The 19,940-nt window shown below is 38.1% G+C and overlaps 1 protein-coding gene across 1 annotated transcript; it reads left to right on the plus strand.

The window, feature by feature from the left end:
* Window positions 1-1,048: 1,048 nt before the first annotated feature.
* cep15 (centrosomal protein 15) lies at window positions 1,049-15,731 on the plus strand. Its single transcript, XM_073072305.1, has 5 exons — window positions 1,049-1,148; window positions 1,333-1,456; window positions 6,156-6,279; window positions 10,685-10,759; window positions 11,623-15,731. The coding sequence occupies exons 2-5, from the start codon at window positions 1,401-1,403 to the stop codon at window positions 11,860-11,862; spliced, it is 495 nt and encodes a 164-aa protein (XP_072928406.1). The 5' UTR covers window positions 1,049-1,148; window positions 1,333-1,400; the 3' UTR covers window positions 11,863-15,731.
* Window positions 15,732-19,940: the final 4,209 nt, after the last annotated feature.

Consider the following 19,940-nt stretch of genomic DNA (forward strand, 5'->3'; position numbering starts at 1 on the left):
TTTCCACACCAGGCATGATAAAACCAGTCAGTATACTTTCCACCAAAGGTTTGTCAAAGTTTTAGATGACTTTCATAAACTTCTAAAAAAGTAGAGTCACTGCCATGCTTTCTTTGTAATGGCATTTACTTGCAGGTGAGGTGCCAGTAGAGGGTTGTAAATGTTGTGCTTTACTTAAGAAAGTTGGCAAAGAAAAACCTTGAAACTGAGGCAAATACAAAATGTGAAGATAATACATTATAAAACAATAATATAACCAGAGATTTCAAATTCGCCATGTCATGTGGCCAAGGCTCCATCAATGCCTTAAAGCAGACGAAGTATAAAATTCCTGCATGGGCAGACCACAGACCTTTCCAACTCACAGGGCGGCATGGTAGCGTAATGCAACACTTTACAATACCAGCAACCTAGGTTCAATTCCCATCGCTTCCTGTGAGGAGTTTGGATGTTCTCCCCGTGGCTGCGTGTGTTTCCTCTGGGTACTCTGGTTTCCTCCCACAGTCCAAAGGCGTACTGATTGGTATGTTCATTGTATATTGTCCCGTGATTAGGCTGGGGTTAAACTGAGGGTTGCTGGGCAGTGCAGCTGAAATGGCCGGAAAGGGAAGATAGATGTTGCATTAACCTGTGGCCAAATGTCTTGAGGTTAAAGGTCTCAGGGTTCATTCCCAAGCCGCCAGAACTCATGTACTTTCATAAACCATCAGAAACAATAGGCTAAATTCCTAGAAGGGTGAATTAAGAACAAATTCACCCAACTAATCTATTGGACTCTATTAATATCGCCTTATCGTCAGGCCTAGTAACTTCAGGTGACCGGGGTGAAGGAATCAAATGTCTTCTGCTGCCGTTCAGGGACTTACTCTTTCCCAAAAGTATCGCCTCTCTCTCTGAGTGAGTACCACTGTATTCGTTCCAACAGGTCGGCAGCACTCTCTTGCCACGATCCATCGATAATTCGGGACTGAATGAGTCTCAGGGACCGCTGCTCCCGCCGTGCGGTTGCTATGGTGATGTTCCCGTGATTTGCTGCGCTCCCAGAATTCAGCGCGGAAGTCCGGGCCCGCTGCCCTGGAGAGGAGTTCAGGGGGCATTAGGGCTCGGCCTGGGGACCAGGGGCTTGGTCATTCTGCTCGATGACTTGGGTATCAGGCCTCCTATCCGCCCAGCAAAGGGCAATAATACGATCACAGATAAAGCTACAGTTAAATCTCGTTGCAATTGATTCTCCTTTTAAAACAGGGATTTAACGGCTTGGGGAGCCACTCGTCAAACAGAGGTTCAAGTTTAGATTCATGCACTGTATATCCTTGTGTTTTGCATCAATAGGTTTTCATTGACACGTTACTGAGAGCGATCATTAAGAAGCTGGGACGCTTACAGTGCCGTGAACCCGAATGAAAATGTCTTACTTAGCACATGAAGTTGAACTGAGCAAACGTCATGAAAAAATGTAAGTGCTATAAGAGCAGTGAGCTAAACTGTCTTATCTATCGTTAAACTTGTTAAACCCAAGCCGCGGTACATTCCTGCTGCAGTATGAAATAACAATTCCAGATTGTTTATCACTTGTAAATTAAAACAAACTGGAAATATTGATATGGGTTGAGGTTATAGTTGTAACAGTTCTGAACCGTTGAGTTAAAAAAAACACACAAATAATGGGTTCCCTTCTGCAGTATTGTGGCTCAGTTGTTGAACAGAGCTAGACCACTTGTCGCCCCACTAGGAGGGGTTGTTGAGCTGGTTATCAGATTTATGGCCAGAGTTTCGTCTTCCTCGCCGTGAAGGATTCTCGTAGTTCATGGAAGTCGCCTTTGGAAGATTACTGTGAGCTAAGTTTAACGTTATTCGGCTGGCCGTTGACTTGCTGAACTCAGGATTCGTTCTTTGTAAGATGGCATACAGTATTTCACTAAATTTAATAACCCCACTTAGTTGTAAGCAGTACCTTGAAGTAGGGCTTGATTATCTGTAGGTTCAAATGTGGTCGGTGGGTGGAAGCACATACACTCCACAGATGGAACGGGAGATGTCTCGCTAGTTTTGGAAGTGGTTCTGTGCTCTCTTTCTGCATCTTAGGCAGTGCTCTAATGTATAGCCTTTATTACTGTCCTGAATATACCTTTTTACTTGCTGATCACGGGGCAGAGATTCCAGGGAGTCAGTTGGGATTTTGTGCTTCAAGGAGCCTCCTTGATCCTTGGATCTTCTTCTTTATCAAGCAATCTCCCTTCGTGACAGCTCATGATGTTGTCTGCCCAATGTAGCCAACTGAGATTTACCAAGGACTCTCCTGGGAATGTTGTCCTGGGAGAGGATGCTGCCTTAGTCTGTTTATTCCATTGAATTTGGAAGGTCTTAAGCAACAGTATTTGTGGTATTTCTCCCATGCCTTTATGTCTGTTAGAGGTAGTTCACATGTCATGCGTATAGAAGTATAGGATTTCAACTTGCTTTTTCACTATGAATTATGAAGGTGTCACCATTTTTTTCCTTTAATGGGCAATGTTTTCTGACATCCTAATGAACTGTTTGTAGTACTTGTTCAAAATAAAAGGAATGCAGGTATTTGGGTTGTATTGGCAATTTCTTCCACAGCTTAAAATAAGTTTAGGACTTTGTGAAAATTTCATATTGGGTAATCTCTTAATGGAGCACTTGTTTGCAAGAGTTTGAATTGGGGCCTCCATTCGTTTTCCACTTCAGTTCTGTACTCCACCCCAGTTTCTCTGTCTTCACTGCACATGGTGTAAGTTGAAACAGTAGCGCTCATCTTCTCATTTGGTGTCTTATGTCATTCATGACTCGACATTTTCACCAATTTCAGATGATGATTCATTTATTTGTGTCTCCTCATATTTGTCACATTTTCACTTTTGCCTTGAGCCATCATCCTTTTTGTCTTTTGAATCTCTTCTGGCTTCACCATGTTAGAAATTTTGAATTTAATTCCTTTCTCCCCTTTTTTGTTTGTTTACATTCTAGAGTTCATTTCTGGTGAATGACCTGTAGTCTGAAGCAATTACCTTGTTTCTCTCTTCACAGATACTGCCTGACTTGCTGTTTATTTCCATTTTCTAGTGCTGATGGTATTTTGCTTTCAAATTAGTTCCAAATTAATTTAATTTGAAATTAGACTCCCTTTTGAGCACATTTTTCTTTGAGCTTCTGAGGAATCAATTGGAATACTACTTATTTTTCAAAAATACCCCCCTTCTAAATGAAGTCTCCAAGCTTCTAAGGAACACAATAGTGTTCTTTTAAACTTTTCTTAAACAGTACAATGAATGCCAGATGTATGTATCTATGCTCCCGACAAGAATTATTTTATTCAGGGTGTTCTAATACCAAAGTTTAAAAACCTGGAATCAAATCTGTAGTGTTACCTTACCAATGAACAATTTGAGATTAGTAGGAGTGACACACTTATGATGCAATGGTATGGCTAATGGTACTGACTGTTATTTATGAGTAAATGGCAGAACTGTTTCAAGTGAGGAGCAAATGTGTAATTAAATGTAAATATGTGAAAGTTGCTGGCTAAATTAAGCAGCTTCACTGTTGGCTTTGTGAAAATATCCTCTCTTCCAGGAACTACATATGCCTTCTCATCTGATCCTATTTAAACACCTTCTCATCTGTCCCTATTAAACACACTACAGAATTCTAAGTCTCCTGATTATAAATAGAAATGTCCTTTCAGTGTGATTTGTTGATAACTATCTAATTCAGTCACAGAGCTATTAATTAATTGAGTGTGGACTCAAAGCTTTTCAATTTTGCAGTTTGTAAAATCTTTTTAAAACATTTTACCTTTTCTTGACCGAATTTTATTTCCTTCTCTTTAGTTTGCTTTTTGATTTGATTTTAAAGCCTCGCCACAGTAGCGTAGCAGTTTGCACGATGCTATTACAGCTTGGGGTGTCTGAGTTCAATTCTGACATCATCTAAAAGGAGTTTGTAATCTTCCTGTGGAATGCGTGGATTTTCTCCGGGTTTTCAGGTTTCCTCCCACTGTTCAAAGACATACTGGTTAGTTGGTTAATGGGTCATTGTAAGTTGTCCCATGATTAGGCTAGAGTTAAATTGGGTTGCTGGGCAGGGGGGCTCGAAGAACCAAATGGGCCTATTCTGCTCTCTATCTCAATAAATAAACAAATAAACACACCGTCTAGCTGATCCATCCAATATTTAACTTTCAATCTCTGGGAGATGTGTGTTTGATTGTGCTACTCACTGTTTTCAGGAGCCTTGTGTATCGATTTAACTGTTGAAAATACAAATTGGCCCAATATTTGAGTTATACTTGCAGTCATCTTGCTGTATAAGAAGTGATTCCAGATTTAACTTTTAAATTCCTCATCTCCATTCTTTGAGATTCTGTTTGAGTTGACTTCCTCATCACAGGAAGAGTTCCATTGTATCAAGTCTGAGTCAATGCCTCTCACTTGCCATCATCACTTTAGCCTTTCAAAACTACATGTAGACTTTACATGTTATTTAAAAGTTTAATGCTTTGAGACATTTTTCATTTTTACTCTTTTGGATTGTCCAAATATACTTTTTGCTGAATTGTATGCTCAAAATTAAAATCAGTCTTCCAGTTAGAGCCTGGTGATGCTTGAGTAGCTCTCTTTTTCAATTCAACCACTTTGAGATAAAGGACAATATTTCAATGGGCTTTATGTATTTATGGACTAACCTTCCAACTACCTGTGCCCATGGACAACTAAATATTCATTCATGCACAGTCATAGTTTCTCACTGTTTTGAAAATAATTTAATTGGGGATGCGAAATTTATTACCCCAGACTTCCCTGTATTGAATTCCATTTGTTGTACTTATCTGCATTCTTTGTAATTATAATCTGCAGATTTATTTATGTTCTTTCTCTGAAGGCATTGTAATGCATTTTGTAGAAATTATGCTGAACCAATCTCTATCATGAAAATTAGACACCCTTCTGGCTATCACAAGTTGAATTTGGAATTCCTGATCCTTTCTATTCATCATTTAAACCAAAGCCAACTTTAAATATGGTGAACCCAACCAATAAGTTTGTTTTAAAAACAAAAGGTACTTGGCAAAACTATTGTCATTAGCCTTCTTCCCCCATCCTCCAAACAGGTTGATATAAAGTATAAAATAATTTCTACTAGTTTGTGGCAAAATGAATAACTAATATTGAATGAGGAAACAAAATTCTGCACATTGAAAAATGTGCTGCAAACAAAGCAGTTTAGAAAGAGTTTTGGATTAGCAGATATATCTGTAACTTTCATGGTGCAGATATTGTGACAGAAGTGCTTTTGATGTTAGAATGATTAGCCTGCTCAATAGTCTAAAACAATTTAAGCATTATAATGCATTGTTCAAACAATAATTAGGGTACTTAATTTAATCTTCATGCAACAAAACAATATAAAGAGAACTGTTTGTTGCATTATAAGGGTAGTTTAACAAAGCTAAGCTTTGCATTCTGGCCTGGAATTAAACAAGGGACTTTATTGTGGACTGAAAATTAAATTACATTGGCCAATTGTACCCTACATATTATATCAAAATAACCCAGAATTTTTAAAGATACTATGTTTAGAGCATTTTAAATGTTTGGAGGAATCCCCTAGCTTGGCAATAAATACTGTAATCATTTTGTTATCAAAGTACGGTTCACCTGGCAGAGGCACTTTTGGGTGGCCTCTAGAGGGCCTAGATTTTGGTTAGAGTGCAAATCAGTTGCGGGTGGGGAGAAGGTGTTTGGTGGAAAGTAATAAAAAGAAAAGGGTATTTGATCTCAAGCATTGCTGGAAGAACAAGTCATGCCAAAGACGGTGGATTTTGTTTGAAATCTTAAGGTGTAATTGGACCCACAGTTGGTAATACACTAATTTTCACTGATGGGTTCCAAGACCATAAGGTAAATACGATGTATAGAAAAGGGCTTATTTGAAACTTGTACTCAAGTAGCTTTCTTCTGATTTTTAATTTGTAGTACAACTAGGTTTGTGGTGGGTAAGCAAGAGAATATGTTTTAATGATATTATAAAATATTTAGCCTTATGGTGAAGTAGAAGAGCGTGGTGCTGTTGGTTTCACACATGCAGGAATTGGGACAAGTGCAATTTGGTATTCATTTTGTTCCCTCTAGATTGAGTCTAAGAGCAACATTGCTTCAGCAAATGGAAGACCAGCTTGAAAGACAGGTAAAGGAGAAAAAACTGCAAGCAATAAAGTTTGAGTCAGCAAATGAGAGAAACGAATTACTTTTAAAAGTAAGTGCTTTTTACTTGTTTTTAAAATTTGGTTTGAACTCTGATCTGCTTATTCTGTTATAGTTTTAGTTCATCAGCATTTAAATAAAAGTTTAACTTTTTAAGAGCTAATGTTTTAAAACAAACAATTAAACTTCAAAAAGAAAATGCTTATAATTACCGTAAATTCCGGACTACAGAGCGCACCTGATTAAAAGCCGCAGGCTCTAATCGTAGAAAAAAAATCAATTTTGTACTTGTACAGGCCGCACCGGATTTTAAGCTGCAGGTGTCCCACGTTGTAATATGAGATATTTACACAGAAAGATATTACACGTGAGGATTTTTTAACTTTTAATTAAATCCGTATGGTAACATAAACAAATACATATTGCAAATGCTTTTTTTCGAACCGTGCCTGTAACACGGCTACTTTTAAATATACATATGTATCGGTAACACACAAATTACGTTGCATATACTTTTTTACTGAACAGTGCACGAACAACATTCCAATATCTCCTAACGACTGGTAAAAAAAAATATATACTGCAGCCTACCAGGAAAAGTTATTGATTGCCTTTAACTTAAAAGCTGCATCATATGCTTTGCAGCGTTTTCGCTCGGGTCTAATGCGCTCGCCCCCTCCTTTCCGTTTATCGCAAACCGATATTTTCCCACAAGACGCGGCGAAACCGGATGTGACGTCATAGCATTCTGGGATGTAGTACAGAAAACAAATATACTTAAAACACTTCTAACTTTAACTAGAAAATACTAACAAATGAATTACTAAGCGAAAATATTATAAACTAAATAACTGCCATAAAGGCAGCACAATGCTTTTCTTCGAGTGTTTTCCATGTTGATGAGGGTGAGTACAAATGACTGATTTACAATAATTTAATTGTGAAAGTGCGCTTGATTTATCGTACAATTTCATTGGACCTCTGTGAACTACTCATCAATTTTATTGGTTTACTGTTACGAGGCAAAATGTTTTTGGCGGCATGAAAAAAAACCATGCATTAGCCGCACCGTAGTAAAGGCCGCAGTGTTCAAAGCGTGGGAAAAAAGTAGCGGCTTATAATCCGGAATCTACGGTAGCTCTGACCACTGGTACGATACTGCAGGTATTAATAGATAAATCTATAATAAATTTTGCATCTCATAGAAATTTGACTACCACATTTTTTTTTACTGTCACTTAAATTTCCTCAAAGTTATATAAAGTTTGGCAGAAATCTGTTTCTGTATGACGTTGATATTTTCATAGAAGAAAAATACACAACTTCCTGTACCCACAGCTTCAACAACCACTAACATTTTGTGTCTTGGCTTGTTCGCCTATCTTTCCTTCTGAAATGAAAAATATGGCAGTTTATAATGGGGGAAAAATTGGACATGTTTTGATGCAATCAAATTAACTAAAATGAAACCACAGGTATGACCCTCAAGAAGTGACAAAGCAGGGCTTTATGGGTGTTGAAAGCTCAAGTGACAACTCAGGAGAAGCTTTACTACTTGGTAAAGTAGTGATTTGATGGTCTTTGAAGCTCATTACTCAAATGGCAGTATGGAGAAGTGGCTTTTTATGCACATTAATTTACTGTACATATGAAATGCTCTATAATTTAAAAATACTGCTAAAGCATAATACATAATAACTTAATGCTTTAGTTACATTATGAAATCTTGCATTAAAAAATTAATGAGATGCTGTGTTGAAATTGTGAACAACATTGGTGAACTTCTATTTGGTGATCAATGAATAATATGTAGAGAGAGCAGTGGGGAAATGACCCATGTTTACATTGCCCCATTATTATTGGGGCCCAGTGTGGTCAGAGAACCTTTGTTTTGCAAATGTTGAGTGTAAAGTCTATCCTCTTTAATGCTTCGTGAGTGAGTAGATAAAGACTTGGTGCTTAAACGCTCAACTCCACAGAGCTGAACACCACAGAGACCAATTATGGTTCATCTGCTATTTGTAGTGTTGGTTGACAGTGTGAAGCAAACACTAAATTTGAAGTGGCTCTGAAGTTTATCTGGGTGATTATAATCCAGTCTGTAAATGGGAGGTGCAAATAATCAAGTTCTTAATTACCTGATCCAAAAGTGTCTGGTTTGTGTTGATCTTCAGATTTGTTCATGTTTGTGAGCAAGTGGCTTAGGTGCCTATACATAGCTATTGGAATCCTTTGTTAAATAGGTTGATTGTGGCCTAAAATATCAAATAATATTGAGACTGTTTTTCCGCCCATGTTTATGTAACCCTTAAGTTTGGCCAGTGGCATTAGTCTAGAGAAGACAGTCTCTGGCCCCACCAAACGTGTGAAATCTGAGGTGTAAAACCTCTTGTTTGTGTGAATGCTGTGTGATATGTTCCCCCGTAACAAATCAGTACTACAAAAGTACAGACAGTACGCCATATGTAACTAAATGATTTAGCTTTATAATTCTTAATTTGACTAAAGGGTTAGTTAAAAAAAAGAAAAGGGCCCGTTCTAATGAAACGGTCTAATATGCATAAATTGGAGCTCATAGTTTTCCATCCGTTGGTCCTCCATTGATTTCCCCAGGCTTTGTCGACTCCTGGCCCCACTTCGTCCTGCTGTCTACAACCTCTCCTTTCTGGCGTCTTCTCTCTTTATCTCTCGCTGAACAAAAGACCCAGATCACCTCGTTCTTAGGCACACAACAAGAAAAAACACTCCTTTCATTGGATGGCGCACATTCCAAAGCCCCCATTATCTCTAGCCATAACCCAAACACTGCTGCTACAGAACAACCATTACATTAGCAGTGAAACCTTTCCCAGGCTGTTGCATTTAAGTAAATCAACCAGGATACGGGTGAGAAGAAGATCCGAAAGATATGTTTTCCTTTTTCTGGATTAAGTGGAGTGGGTCTTAGATATGTTTAAAACATTAAAGTTAGAACCATATTCACATACTTTTAAAATGGAGTAAAGAAGGAGGAAGAAAGAAGATCCTCCACTAATAATATTTGTGACTAATTGCATCTGCATATGTTATGATACCCTCATATACATTGCTGTGAGAAGTGAGTAAAGCGAACAGCCCATTCAGTAGGAGAGAACTTGTTGGGAATGCCAGTAATTACGCACCAAATCACCAGTATTTCTTGCCAAATTCAGGGTTTCCATTTTAAACTTGATTTTCTAAACTATTTGGCTGCTATTTGGTGACCATACCCCTAAATGCACTCTGACATTAGGTTTCCTTTGAGCTAAGTGGCAGATCAGACTTTCTGCACTTCTCCAGCGGCCACGCTGGGGTGTGTATCTACAAAATATATGCAGAAACAGGAAGTTGGTTCATTTGAATGAAAAAGTTAAACTGCTGGAAACACGGGTAAGTATGAATTAATTTACACTCATTGGCCACTTATTTAGGCACACCTGTACACGAGTTCGTTAATGTAAATATCTAATTAGCCAATCGTGGCAGCAACTCAATGCATAAAAGCTTGCAGGCATGGTCAAGAGGTTCTGTTGTTGTTCTGATCAAACATCAGAATGTGATCTAAGTAACTTTGACTGTAGAATGATTGCTGGTGCTAGATGAAGCGGTTTGAGTATCTCAGAAATTGCTGATCTCCTGAGATTTTCTAGAGTCTCTAGAGTTTATGAAGAAGTGCAAAAAAAAACAAAAAAAAATCCAGTGAGCGGCAGTGTTCTGGGCAAAAATGCCTTGTTAATAAGAGAGGTCAAAGGAGAATGACCAGACTGATTCATCTGATATAAAGGTGATATTAACTCAGATAACCTCACATTGTGACAGAGGTGTGCAGAAAAGCATCTCTGCACAATACATAGAAATTTGAAGTAGATGGGCTACAACAGTAGAAGTCAAAGAACTTGCACTCAGTTGGTCACTTTATTAATTAAGTGAACCTTGATTTCAAGAACATTTTATGTTTCAGTATTTTTCATTGCTTCTCAATCAAAAATATTGACAGCAGCAAAGACCTGGAGTGGGACTTTAGTTGTTGTCAATTTCTTTCCCTGAGGATAGGCCTTATTCTGGACTTGTCAATGTGAAATAATTTTGTTGTGCAGCAGGGCCTTCAATTTTTGACTTGGTGGTTTGACGCAACAAGTCAGCACTGGGAATTATGGAAAAAGTTGCTAAGATCATATTTGCCAGATAGATTTGCAGCAGTGTGCATTAATTACTGTTCCCTGCAAATTTTTCTAACTGTTAAGATCAATTTACAGAACCAGTTGGCAATCAGAAATTTTAAGTACACAACCAATATATTTGGTGAAATTCCTTTTGGTTAATTTTTGACAAGAATCTAAATGTCCTAATTCTGAATTTTGACAATGATCTAGTGTAACAAATAATGGTCTGGCATGTAAACTGTTTTAGTTGATCTGTGATTATTTATTTATTTTGAGGATCTAGAGGCAGCAGAGAAAAACCTAACAGCTGGAGTACATGTACAACTGCATCCAGCTGTTATTGCCCTTCAGGTACATGCTTGCTTAATGTGTTGTTTAGTTTCATTGTTATGTCAGCATATTCGTTTGGCTAATTAAATTTTAAAATATGCATGATATTTAGAAGCATAGAAAATAACTAATACTTATAGTGTGTGTAAGAAAGAATAAAGCTTATGGGAGAAATAATATTTGAAATAAAACTTGGAACAGAGGAGAGAATAGCCATTCTACCGGTACCTAAATCTGCTCAGCACCTGTCCAGTAAATCATATTTTTCATATACTGTGGTGACCAGAACTGAAAAACCAAATTAAATCATGGCCTAATTTGTGTTTTATATAGTTCTAGCAAAATTTTCCTGTTATGCTGTGTGCCTTGGCTTAAAAAGAACAGCCTCCTTTATACCTTTCGACATTAAAAAACAATCTGAATATACTTTTTAAAGTCCCTCAGTTCCTCATACTGTATATCTTCTTGCCTTGATGAACTGTCCCAGATGCATTACATTGCACTTTTTAAGAGTTCCATTCATCATTTTTCTACTTACTTACCTAGAAAGCTACTTATCTTAAGCTTTCTTCATATTTGTCTAAATTTTGTATGTCTGTCATGCCCCTACAGTTGGGTCTAAGTTACTAAAATACATGACAGAAATAAATGATTGAATACTAAGTACTAAGGAGCCACACTGGCCAACATCCAGATAAAGAAAATACCTATGGAATATTACCTCTTGCTTCTTTCCACTTAGCCAATTTTGGATCCAATTTGACACTCTCCATTGAATATAATGGGCTTTTCCATTGTTTTGCCCAAAATTTGTAATGTTTAAGTCAAATGCATTTGAAATTTGGTTTGCTTTTATTTACAAAACTTGTGTTTGTTCAATGCAGACCAAATACTGGGCATCCATTGAAGAACGACTTCCTAAATGGGAACAGCTTTTTCTGGAACAAACAAGAAATCCACTTGAAGTAAAGGATGCAAGGCACAAACAATCACAGAATGAGTTGCTACAAGACAAAGATACCATTAAAGTTACTAATTTATCCTCTCCAGTATCAACTTTCAAGACACCACCTCAGTTTCCTCAATTACGGAAATTTAAAAAAAAACAAGCTCATAAAAAATGATGTCTGATTCTAAAATATTTCTGTCATCAATATGGTTTGTGAAGATGTCGTAACAAATGTTGGTATTAACTGAATGATTTGGATACATTCATGTAACCCATATCCAGAATGCTAATTTTGCTAGCCCTTTGCAACCAGTGGGGCTTAACAGAAAGCAAAGCTGGAGTAAGAACTGTGCCTTCTTTAGAACCTGTAATTAATTTACACTGTTTTAAAAATATCTTTGACATTCAAAGACATTTTAAAAAATCCAAAGGATTTGGAAAGAAAAGAGACTGCAAATGCTGGAGATTAGAACAAAAAAAATCTGTAAAGATCTTTCCCAATACATGGATCTTGACCCAAAATGTCGACCTAAAAATCACCAGAGCTAGTGCAAAACATCAGGGAATTTTAAACTAAAACATAATGTTGAATGTTAGTGTATTTTCTGCTGATTTAAAAGACATTTTGCTTGCTTGCACCAATTAAACTAATGAATTGTTCTTTGTAGTTATTTCTAAATTTTAGGGGCTTAATTAGCTGAAGAGCATGATGCTAATTGAAGGGCTGTTTTGTCATAATTATAACTTCAACTGTATGAATCAAATAGTGCCAGATTAAAAATCAGAAAATTATGTTAATGCCAAGGGGAAGTTATAGGGGTGGAAGGGGGAGGTGAATGTTTTATGTGATTCCATTGTTTTATCAAAAGACTTTAAGCTTGTAATTATACAGATGATTTGGATGGAAACTTGAACCATAACTTCATCTCAATAAAACAGTCAAAGCATTTGGAATCATTTCATAATTATGCTAAAAATAAAAACTTGCCCCTTTTAGCTCAGTCAGATTATGAAATTATGTCCAGGAGAGATAATTTAGCAATATTTTTAACCAGATTTTAATTTCTTAATAATTCGGTCACTACTTTGAAAGCCAGCTTATTGCCCATCTTCAATTGTCCCTGAGGAGGAGGTGTGACACCTAGGAAGCAAACTTGTGAGCTTGTGCTTTCTGTGCATTAATATCTGTGTTTTAGATATAAACTATTAAATTCAGCTTTGTGAGCAAATCTGATACTATTACTACTACTTCAATCAGCAGCTCTAATTTTATTTATTTTGAATATATCAAGCATTTAATTGGTGTGTGGGTCAACTGATTTGATGAATGACTTAAATCCCTCAGATTTATTTTTGATTTTTTTTTCTAAAATATCTTTAGTTAGATTTTACTCAAAGTAAGAGCCTCTTTCTCATTTGTATACATGCATTTAACATGCTATATAAGTTCAAATGTGAATACTGCATATAAATGCAATATGGGTAATGTATATCAAAGATATAGTGTGGGCTATCATAATGGTGGATTTTGGAAATGAATGAAAATGTAGATGAATACTAAGACGTCCGATAGGTAAATGCACCAGCTGGCTTGGTAATGAACCATCTATTCCGAGAACATTCCAAATTTAATTCTCAGCATGTGTTTACATAAATGATTGGTCTATAGCACTATTATCAACCTCTGCACAAGGAATGGTGAAAAAAAATAACTTTTCTGTGTCCTGTGATTCATGGTGGATAGAGGAATATTTTTGAATATGTTTAATCATTTTCTTCTCCTTTACAACTGGTATGTGGTTCATCCAGCAGTATGTTTTATCCTTAATACTACTGCCACTTTATGCAAATGTTATTCTTTATCAGTGAGCTTGTACCCTGAATTATTGCAAATAGATGGCATTACAGACAGAGAGTTCTGTTCAAACCTGAGTTTCTCAAAAGTTCTGTTTTTTAAATGTTTCACTGGACATGTGAGAGCTTTGGCTTACTTTTTCACATCATCCTGTGCCATGGAGGTCAATAATAGTGCCATTGCATCAGTCGGCTCAGTAAACACAATTTGGGAATTAAACTTGGAATGTTCTCGTTCTGCACATTTCATTGCCATGCCAGCTGGTGCTATTTACTTGCTGGCCTTCTCTGTACTCAGCTGTATTGTATTCATTTAAAGAACTCTACTGTGAATGATAGCGTATGTTATTTTTGAGGTTTAAGTACATATTGATTTATCCATGCGCAGTATCAGTCATTGAAGCTTTTGTATCTTTGAAAACTGTTTATTGTATTGATTAAGGGATTTTTTTTGTGATGTTAGTTGCACCAGATGTGGAGATTGTTGATGGGAGAAGAAAAAATCATACATCCTATTTAACTGTTATATTTCTGGTCTGCAGCGATGAACAGTGAAATTATTTAGATTGCACTGAATAAGTGATGAAGATGTTAAGTGAAGGAAATTAGGATTTAGCAATCTGATTGAGGAACGTTAGTTCTAGAAAAATATGTATTCAGTCTCTTGGAGATGTTTTTGTTATCTTAAAGTAGGATTTTTATATTAAGCTTATCTTGAGTTATGTTTTCCATGTATTTCCATATACTGAATCAAACACCACAGGAGCCAACAATTTCCTGGGAAAAATATGACCACACTCAAAGTTCATTGATACAAGTGAAAATAAATAAAATTAGAAAAGTGTAACAAATATGTTGCAAGCAATTTGGACTGTTAATTTATGTGGTCTTGTTAACTTTGTATAGCTTCTGGATGATGACAGAATCTGATGTTCATTTATTTCAAATATATTTCAACTTTTAAAATGAACTGTTAATTATCAAATATATTTCCCCAGGTATTTTATGATTCACTACCTGTGATGGTTTGTTTGGATAGTTAAACTTCCTTTGAAATTGTTTCTCAAAAGTGTGGGAATAACGTGATATTATGCAGGATGTAAAGAACTGTATGCTAATTTAGGCAAATTCTCTGACCTATAAACAGCTTGTTTTAAAAAATGTCAGTATTACATAGCTGGCAATGAGTCAGGCCTGAATAATAGATAACCGTAGTTAAATAATAGATAATTATTTCTATGCTACAAATTAAAAATAAATTGCAATTCCTCAGTTCAACATCTAATATTGTTCCAGAAATTTCTCTTCTGGAACTCCTTAGATTTAGTTTCTAACTTGTGGCTGAAGGTTGGTTTATCACTTAAGACTTGAGAGTTGTTGGGATAACTTGAGAGTTGATAGCTATGCATGAGCAATGTCTTACTGGCATAAGTAGGGCACATGCCACAGTCTTAATTCCTTGCAGTTGTACCACCATGATTCTCTGCAAGCCAGAATGTTATTGGTCTTAACTCACTTAAACCATCCATCTGCTGTTGTGCATTGGCCTTTGAAAATTTGGTACTGGTGAATAATATTTCAAGTTGCCTTAATTGTGTGTGTTAGTCAGGCTGTTTGCTTATATTTTCTTGCCTGCCTCTCAATGCTACCTGTTTTCTCTCCATTCCCTCTTCTGGGTGATAGCAGAAATGATCTACTTGAGTAATCCCTGTGCCCTGCTCCTCAAAAACCTCCTATATTCCAAAATTCCAAAGTGCAAAGCCTTGCATTTTTCTCCAGTTCCTAGGTTTAATAGATCTTCATTTTACCCATCTTTAACCCTAACCTGTATTGCTTCGCCAACCAGGTCCACTGCTTGCTCATGCAGAAAAGGAACAGATTGGAAAAAGAATAAAAAGAGTAGAAAAAAACAGCGGGCATTCAACACCTTTAAGACAATAAATTCAATTAGACAGTGGCTTATCTGTCTCTTACCCATTTACCTGATTGATAATTTTTGATTGCCTTAAGGTCAATTATTTTTCTTGATATTTTGGGGGTGGGGGAATCTGATGGACATTTGGAGGTTGACAATTCCCCCCCCCCCCCAATTTTGCTGCCTTTGAGCTGTCTTCTATTTTTACATGATAATGGTCCTTTGTAATATTTATATATACGTACATTAAAATATGGAAATTGTTGTCACATTTATCTAATTGTCTTAAGTGAATACACTTAAATTTAATTGAGTAAAAGTCAAAACTAACAAAATATTTTGTGCTTGCTATCTTTCAGACTTGTTGACTGTAAAGAGAAAAATCAGGAGACTAATCATAAAGCCATGCAACCAAACTCTCCAAAAGAAGAAAAAGTAGAATTGAAATGGGTTAGTCATAGGAGATTTAATAATTGGGGATCTAATTAGCAACCTCAGCAGCAGTGACAATCTAGGAGAATATGGCAGACAAAAAGCAGTGTGATGACTGATTTTGGTGGATGCTGGGTAATGACAATGAAAATCAGAACAAGTAAAACATCATCCAATGGCAGGACAGGTAGGAGAGGCTGAAAAGCTACTCCTGCTACTAGTTATTATTTGATTATGCTATTGGCACCAATCTAGAACCATTGATGGCAGTGGTATGCGTGAGCCCTAGGAAGTAACATTAGTTTGCATAATATGAACACAACAGTCTCTAAAGGTGTGACTACTTCTCCACCCAAAGCAATGTCTTTGCCTATTCCCACAGTTAGCTACCGGTACTTCATAATTTGATCTATTAAGCAATGGCGAAAGGTAATCACAAAGATTTAAGCACCAAGGTTATTATTAATATTTAGAAACATAGAAAACCTTCAGCACAATACAAGCCCTTCAGCCCACAGTGTTCTGCCAAATATGTACTTACTTTAGAAATTAACGAGGGTCACCCATAGCCCTCTATTTTTCTAAGCTCCATGTACCTATCCAGGAGTCTCTTAAAAGACCCTATCATATCCGCCTCCACCACTGTCGCCTGCAGCTCATTCCACGCATTCACTACTTAGTGTTTTTTTTTAAACACAAACTTACCCCTGACATCCCCTCTGTACCTACTTCCAAGCACCTTAAAAACAGTTCCCTCTCGTGATAGCCATTTCAGCCCTGGGAAAAAGCCCCTGACTATCCACACATTCAATGCCTCTCATCATCTTATACATCTCTATCAGGTCACCTCTCGTCCTTCGTCGCTCCTTTCTCAATAAGCCTTGCATGGGGTACCTTGTCAAATGCCTTGCTGAAATCCATATACACTGCATCCACTGCTTTAACTTCATCAATGTGTTTAGTCACATCCTCAAAAAATTCTATCAGGCTCGTCAGGCACCACCAGCCTTTGACAAAGCCATGATGACTATTGCTAATCATATTATGCCTCTCCAAATGTTCATAAATCCTGTCTCTCAGGATCTTCTCCATCAACTTACCAACCACTGAAGTAAGACGCACTTGTCTGTAATTTCCTGGGCTATCTCTGCTCCCTTTCTTGAATAATGGAACAACATTTGCAACCCTCCAATCCTCCGGAACCTCTCCCGTCCCCATTGATGATGCAAAGATCATTGTCAGAGGCTCAGCAATCTCCTCCCTCACCTCCCACAGTAGTCTGGGGTAAATCTCGCCTGGTCCCAGTGACTTATCCAACTTGATGTTTTCCAAAAGTTCTAGCACATCCTCTTTCTTAATGTCTGTGCTCAAGCTTTTCAGTCTGCTGTAAGTCATCCCTACAATCGCCAAGATCCTTTTCCATAGTAAATACGGAAGCAAAATATTCATTAATTGCCTCCAGTTCCATACACACTTTTCCACTGTCACACTTGATTGGTCCTATTTTCTCACATCTTATCCTCTTGCTCTTCACATACTTATAGAATGGCTTGGGGTTTCCCTTAATCCTGCTCGCCAAGGCCTTCTCATGGCCCCTTCTGGCTCTCCTGATGTCATTCTTAAGCTTCTTCCTGCTAGCCTTATAATTTTCTAGATCTCTATTACTACCCAGTTTTTTGAACATTTGTAAGCTTTTCTTCTTGACTAGATTTTTAACAGCCTTTGTACACCATGGTTCCTGTACCCTACCATCCTTTCCCTGTCTCATTGGAATGGACCTATGCAGAATGCCAATCAAGTATACCCTGAACATTTGCCACATTTCTGCTGTGCATTTCCCTAAGAACATCTGTTCCCAATTTATGCTTCCAAGTTCCTGCCTAATAGCTTCATATTTCCCCTTACTCCAATTAAACACTTTCCTAACTTGTCTATTCCTATCCCTCTCCAATGTTATGGTAAAGGAGATAGAATTGTGATCACTATCTCCAAAATGCTGTCCCACTGAGAGACCTGACACCTGACCAGGTTCATTTCCCTATACCAGATCAAGTACAGCCTCTCCTGTTTTAGGCTTATCAACATACTGTATCAGGAAACCTTCCTGAACGTACCTAACAAACTTCACCCCATCTAAACCCCTTGCTCTAGGGAGATGCCAATCAGTTTTGGGGAAATTAGAATCTCCCACCATGACAACCCTGTATTATTGTACCTCCCTGTTAGCTATTGGGTGATCTATTTTTTTAAGAAAACACCCAGTAGAGTTATTGACCACTTCCTTTTCTTAACTTCCCCCCACAGAGACTCGGTAAACAATCCCTCCATGACTTCCTCCTTTTCTTCAGCCGTGACACTGTCTCTGATCATGTCCCCACCTCTCTTGCCTCCCTCCCTGTCCTTTCTGAAACATCTAAAGCCTGGCACTCTAAGTAACCATTCCTGCTCCTGAGCCATCCAAGTCTCTGTAATGGCCACAACATCATAGCTCCAAGTACTGATCTGCACTCTAAACTCACCCACTTTGTTCATGATACTCCTTGCATTAAAATTGACACATCTCAAACCATCAGTCTGAGCGGATCCCTTCTCTATCCTCCCTCTCACACTGTCCAGAAGCTTTCTCGATTTGTGAGCCAACCGCCCCTTCCTCCGTCTCTTCAGTTTGGTTCCCACCCCCCAGCAATTCTAGCTTAAACTCTCCCCAATTGCCTTAGCAAACCTCCCTGCCAGGATATTGGTCTCCCTCAGATTCAAGTGCAACCTGTCCTTTTTGTACAGGTCACACCTGCCCCCTGCTCCAATCCCTCAGCCACGCATTTATCCGCCACCTCACTCTATTCCTATACTCACTGTCATTTGGCACAGGCAGTAATCCCAAGATTACTACCTTTAGAGGTCCTGCTTCTTTACTTCCTATCTCTCTGTAGTCTGTTTTCAGGACCTCCTCCCTTTTCCTGCCTATGTCATCGGTACCAATATGTGCCACAACCTGTAGCTGTTCACCTTCCGACTTAAGGATATTGTGGACAAGATCAGAAACATCCCAGACCCTGGGAGGCAAACTACCTTTCGTGTTTCTTTCATGAGTCCACAGAATCGCCTGTCTGACTCCCTAACTATAGAGTCCCTTATCACTGCTGCCATCCTCTTCCTTTCCCTACCCTTCTGAGCCACAGGGCCAGACTTTGTGTCAGAGGCGCAGTCGCTGTTGCTTCCCCCAGGTACGTCATCTGCCCTGACAGTATTCAAACAGGAGTACTTACTGTTAAGGTGGACAACCACAGGGGTACTCTCTTGAATCTGCCTCTTGCCCTTCCCTCTCCTAACTGTTACCCAAGGCCCTGGTGTAACTGCTTGCCTTTAGCTTCTGTCTATCATCTCCTCACTTTTTCTGCCCAAACAAAGGTCATTGAGCTACATCTCCAGTTCCCTAATCCCGTCCCTAAGGAGCTGAATGAAGCTCAATGCAACTGGCGCAGATGTGGCTGTCCAAGAGGCTGAGAGTTTCCTGGACATCCCACATCCGACACCCAGTACAGAACACCGGCCTCGCGGACATACTTCCTATTCCTGTTCTTCACAAGTAAATTACCTCGCCTTGACCCGTTATTGCCTAATCCCTGTTGAGTCAAAGCACTCATACTCTGACACCTGCTCTTCTTTTCAAAAATTCTTCCCGCCTGTCTAACTGGCTAATGTCCACGCTCCTGCACAGTTGTGCCTCGATCAAACCACTGAAGAAAAAATGACCTTTTAAATTCTTCCTGCTGGTCTGTCTGGTAAATTTAATTTTGACTGGTATATTTATTTACCATTGTTTGTTAAATGTCTTTATTGCAATCACCCAACCACCAAACTAATCCAGTTAGAAATTTAGATTATACACACAAAATGCTGGAGGAACTCAGCAGGCTAGACAGCATCTATGGAAAGTATTACAGTTGACATTTAGGCCAGAGACCCATCTGCAGGAATTTTTGTGCAATCCATCTGAAAGGTCTTAGCCTGAAATGTCAACTGGACTTTTTTTATTCCAGAGTTGATGCCTG

The sequence above is a fragment of the Hemitrygon akajei genome, chromosome 19, assembly GCF_048418815.1.
Source record: "Hemitrygon akajei chromosome 19, sHemAka1.3, whole genome shotgun sequence".
Classification (NCBI taxonomy): domain Eukaryota; kingdom Metazoa; phylum Chordata; class Chondrichthyes; order Myliobatiformes; family Dasyatidae; genus Hemitrygon; species Hemitrygon akajei.

What these genes read in the sequence shown, in the direction of transcription:
- cep15 (XM_073072305.1), top strand. Translation starts at nt 1,401, where the DNA reads ATGAAAATGTCTTACTTAGCACATGAAGTTGAACTGAGCAAACGTCAT. An exon ending in GAAACGAATTACTTTTAAAA is followed by an intron (nt 6,280 to 10,684) that starts GTAAGTGCTTTT and finishes ATTTATTTTGAG; the next exon opens with GATCTAGAGGCAGCAGAGAA. An exon ending in CAGCTGTTATTGCCCTTCAG is followed by an intron (nt 10,760 to 11,622) that starts GTACATGCTTGC and finishes TGTTCAATGCAG; the next exon opens with ACCAAATACTGGGCATCCAT.